General features: G+C 44.7%; 1 protein-coding gene across 1 annotated transcript in view; it reads right to left on the bottom strand.

The window, feature by feature from the left end:
* The window catches only part of RFWD3 (ring finger and WD repeat domain 3), a 45,705-nt gene that overhangs the window by 11,366 nt on the left and 29,291 nt on the right, over window positions 1–5,048 (bottom strand). Inside the window, exon 9 of the mRNA XM_003791332.3 lies at window positions 1,367–1,517. Within this exon, the coding sequence (XP_003791380.1) occupies window positions 1,367–1,517 (151 nt within the window). The remainder of the gene's footprint in view (window positions 1–1,366; window positions 1,518–5,048) is intronic.

Here is a 5,048-nt window from a genome sequence, read left to right as displayed (position 1 = left end):
AGACAGAGCCTCAAGCTGTCACCCTGGGTAGAGTGGTGTGGCATCACAGCTCACAGCAACCTCCAACTCCTGGGCTCAAGCGAGTCTCCAGCCTCTACCTCCTAAGTAGCTGGGACTACAGGCACCTGCCACAACACCCAGCTATTTTTTGGTTGCAGCCGTCATTGTTGTTTGGCGGGTCTGGGCTGGATTCGAATCTGCCAGCTCAGGTGTACGTGGCTGGCACCTTAGCTGGTTGAGCCACAGGTGCTGAGCCTATACTCATTTCTTAATAGTTCTGAAATGTATCATTGCATCATGCACACATTAGATGAGGTCCCCCCGAATACCCTCCCTTCTCCCATATCCCCACCTCTCTCTCTCCTCTTCCCTTCTACTTTATGGACTATAGTTAGGTTTTACCATTTGTACGATTGTGTAGGTGGTTATATATTGATTTCATGCCTGGCTATTTTTTGGTTATAGTTGTCATTGTTGTTTGGCAGGTCTGGGCTGGGTTTGAACCCACCAGCTCCTATGTGGCTGGTGCCCTAGCCACTGAGTTACAGGCATCAAGCCTAGTTTCATTGTTGTTTAGCAGGCCTGGGCTAGGTTCGAACCTACCAGTCCAAGCGTATGTACCTGGTACCTGTAACCACTGAGTAGGGTGCCAAACCAGCGGAAGCATTCTTGAAAAGCCAAAAGGCTAATCAGGCCTGATACTGTGATCAGGATGTCCCTCAGATTTAGCTGCAGAAATGAAATAGGAAGCCAACTCTAAGATATCTGATCAGAACCACTTTTAAAAAGCGGAAGGCACAGGCAGCGCCTGTGGCTCAAGGAGGAGGGTGCTGGTCCCATATACTAGAGGTGGAGGGTTCAAACCCAGCCCCAGCAAGGAAAAAAAAAGCAGAAGGCATTGAGCACATTCAGATCTGGTTCACAGTATTTGCAAAGCATATGAGAGATAAAATGCCATACTCTAAGTGAGGATATGCAGAAAGTCATCGCTGTACCCAAAGGCAGTGAGTGAGTGCTTGGTAAACATTTCTGTTAAGCAGAATTATCCAGGTATAAGCAGCCCCAAGCTTAAAGACTCCATGATGTCAGGTACCATGGCTCTCTACATAATGTCATTCTACCATCTCTTTACTCTCATCTGGATGGTTTGAGACATATTCTGTAACATGTATAATTTTAAAGAGAGAGAAATATTATACATAGTTTTGTAACTCAGTCTGACTTTTAAATTAAAACAAACAAAAAACAAACTAAAGACAATGCCTCAGACTAGAAAGAGAGCTATGGTCATCATAACATTAACACTAATTCCATTCTGTTCAATACTAGGCAACCAAGTAACCATCTTCCTCTCCAAACCACTCACCTGGTCAGTTTAATGGTGTTGTCTAGGGAAGCAGAGAGCAGTAAGCCTTTGGACGGATTGTTGAAAGCCAGTCCTCGGATCTGTTTGCCATGCATTGGAATGTACTGGCTGCTTTTCATGTTGGCAGTACTCAACATCTTAACACCAAAGCCTGCCAAAGATGACAGTATGAAACAGTTCTTTGGGTCAATCTGAACCAGCTGGTCAGACAAAATAAAATTAGCCAGTGTTAAATAATTTACTTTAGAAAGTATAATATGGGCAGTGCCTGTGGCTCAGAGGGTAGGGCATCAGCCTCATATACCGAGGGTGGCGGGTTCGAACCTGGCCCCAGCTGAACTGCAACAAAAAAATAGCCGGGCATTGTATGTAGCAGGCGCCTGTAGTCACAGCTACTTGGGAGGCTGAGGCAGGAGAATCGCCTAAGCCCAGGAGTTGGAGGTTGCTGTGAGCTGTGCCACCACGGCACTCTACCAAGGGTGATAAAGTATATCACATTTAACAAAAAAAACACAAAAGTATAATCCAAGGCCAGGCAAGGTGGCCCACACCTATAATCCTAGTACTTTGGGAGATGAAGGCAGGAGGATCTTTTGAGCTCAGGAGAACCTACTAAAAATAGAAAAATTCGGCTCAGGGCCTGTGGCTCAAGTAGCTAGGGCACCAGCCACATACACCTAAAGTGGCAGGTTCGAATCCAGCCCAGGTTCGCCAACCAAAAATGATGGCTGCAACCAAAAAAATAGCCAGGCGCTGTCGCGGGCGCCTGTGGTCCCAGCTACTTGGGAGGCGGAGGCAGGAGACTCGCTTGAGCCCAGAAGTGGGAGGTTGCTATGAGCTGTGATGCCACGGCACTCTACCCAGGGGGACAGCTTAAGGCTCTGTCTCAAAAAAAAAAAAATTGGCTGGGCCTGGTAGTACGCCTGTAAGTCCCAGTTACTTGGGAAGCTGAGGTTAAGAGGATTGATTTAACCCAAGAATTTGAGATTGCTATAAGCTATCATGACACCACAGCACTCTACCCAGGACAACAGTAGACTCTGTCTCAAAAAAAAAAAAGGGAAAGAAAAGAAAAAAGAGTACAATCCATTTCCCAAAGTCCATCAGCAGGTAAATGGATAAACAAATCTATAGTATACATATATGATCTATGTACATAATAAAATACTTACACAAAATTCTAAAAAATACGAACTAATCTCAATGACAAAAAACAGATCAGTGGTTACCTGGGGATGGGGAAAGGAGGAAGGGATAATTAGAAGGAATTACAAAAGGCCACAAGGAAACTATGAGATGATATTCATTACCTTGATTGTACTGAAAACTTATCAAATTATACACATTAAATAAGCACAATTTTGTTTTTTTTTTTTGAGACAGAGCCTCAAGCTGTCACCCTGGGTAGAGTGCTCTGACATCACAGCTCAAAGCAAACTCCAACTTCTAGGCTCAAGCGATTCTCCTGCCTCTGCCTCCCAAGTAGCTGGGACCACAGGCGCCCACCACAGTGCCCGGCTATTTTTTGGTTGCAGCCATCATTGTTGTTTGGCAGGCCTGGGCTGGATTCAAACCCGCCAGCTCAGGTGTATGTAGCTGGCACCTTAGCCGCCTGAGCTACAGGCGCCGAGCCTAAATAAGCACAGTTAATTGCATGTCAATTATATTTTAATAAAGCTGTTGTATGAGAGAGGATATGTGTAAGTAAGAATATTCCACCTGGACCAGGTACAATGGCTCACACCTGCAATCCCAGCACTTCGGCAGACTGAGGTAGGAGGATTACTTGAGGCCAGGAGTTTTAGCTTGGGCAAAATAATGTGAACTATCTCTACAAAAATTTAAAAAATTGACTCAATGCCTGTAGCTCAGCAGCTAGGATGCCAGCCACAGTACACTGGGGCTAGCAGGTTTGAACCTGGCCCAATCCTGCTAAACAATGACAACTACAACAAAAAAATAGCTGGCCATTGTGGTGCATGCCTGTAGTCCCAGCTACCTGGGAGGCTGAGGCAAGAGAATCGCTTAAGCTCAAGAGTTTGAGGTTGCTGTGAGATGTGATGCCAGAGCACTCTACTGAGGGCGACATAGTGAGACTCTGTCTCAAAAAATAAATAAATAAATGAATTAGTCATGGCTAATGGTACATGGCTGTACTCCTAGTTACTTGGGAAGCTGAGCCAGGAGGAGTGCTTGAAATAGAAAAAACAGGAGTTTGTGGTAACTGTGAGCTACGATTGTGCCGCTGCCTTCTATTCTGGATGACAGAGTTAAACCCTTTCTATACAAAAAAAAAAAAAAAAAAGAAAGAAAGAAAAATCAATCAATTTGCTATCACAGCCTAGTAAGAGAACAAAGTAATAATTTAAAAAGGAAAAGTTTTTGTCTCTCCTCCTAACCCCACCCCCGGAATGTTACACATCGACAGAGTACTCGAAATGTCTTCTGTTTCGTTTAATTTCAGGGAGAAATACTGCCTACTGTACCCTGACAGATTTATTTTTACTAAGTATCTATTATCACTACATATCTGAATTGGTAAAAAGGAAGACTCTGGCAAATTCTAGATTCAAAATAGCCTTCAGCTTCTCCAAGAAATCAAGTATGAAAATATTTACTGTTTTCTTCTGAAACAGAAATAGGAGACAGACAAAAAAGGAGACTATAAGCTTTAAATCAATAAGGGAACATGAATAGATGTCTAATCATTAAGGAAAACAAGAATAAATTTTTTTTTTAAAGACAGAGTCTCACTTTGTCACCCTTGGTAGAGTGCTGTGACATCATAGCTCACAGCAACCTCCAGCTCCTGGGCCCAGGTGATTCTCCTGCTTCAGGGTCCCAAGTAGCTGGGACTACAGGAGCCCGACACAACACCTGGCTATTTTTTTTGGTTGCAATTTGGCCAAGGCCAAGGGCCAGGTTTGAACCCCACCACCTTTGGTATATGGGGCCGGTGCCCTACTCATTGAGCCACAGGCACCCTCCCAAAAACAAGAATAAATTAGCAGCAGAAGGTTATCAAGCAGAGCTAGCTGTGCAGAATGAAGTGGACACTAAGAAAAAACAATAGAACAGGTGGCGCTTGTGGCTCAAAGGAGTAGGGTGCCAGGCCCACATGCCAGAGGTGGCGGTTCAAACCCAGCCCCGGTCAAAAACTGCACACACACAAAAAAGCAATAGAACACATACCCAATTTGGGAAACATTACAAGAAATACAGTATTTTTCCAATTCATGGGAATTTTTTTTTTTGAGACAAAGTCTCACTTTGTCACCTTCAGTAGAATGCCGTGGCGTCACAGCTCCCAGCAACCTCAAACTCTTGGGCTCAAGAGATCCTCTTGCCTCAGCCTCCCAAGCATCTGGGACTATAGGCGCCAACCACAACGCCTGGCCTATTCTTAGAGACAGTGTCTCACTCAGGCTGATCTTGAACTTATAAGCTCAAGGCAATCAACCCGCCTTGGCCTCCCAGAGTGCTAGATTATAGGTGTGAGCCACCGCTTCCGCTGTGGGAAAGCTTTTACTTGATAACAAATCTTTTTATTAAAATCTTAGATGGGAGGCTCAGCGCCTATAGCTCAACGGGCTAAGGCGCCAGCCACGTACACCTAAGGTGGTGGGTTCGAATCCCCAGACCGGACCCGCCAAACAACAATGACGGCTGCAACCAAAAAATA

The sequence above is a fragment of the Otolemur garnettii genome, unplaced genomic scaffold, assembly GCF_000181295.1.
Source record: "Otolemur garnettii isolate 467f Iridium unplaced genomic scaffold, OtoGar3 scaffold00047, whole genome shotgun sequence".
Classification (NCBI taxonomy): domain Eukaryota; kingdom Metazoa; phylum Chordata; class Mammalia; order Primates; family Galagidae; genus Otolemur; species Otolemur garnettii.
The sequence above is the reverse complement of the archived record's forward strand: the minus strand, read 5'-3'. Positions and strand labels throughout refer to the sequence as shown.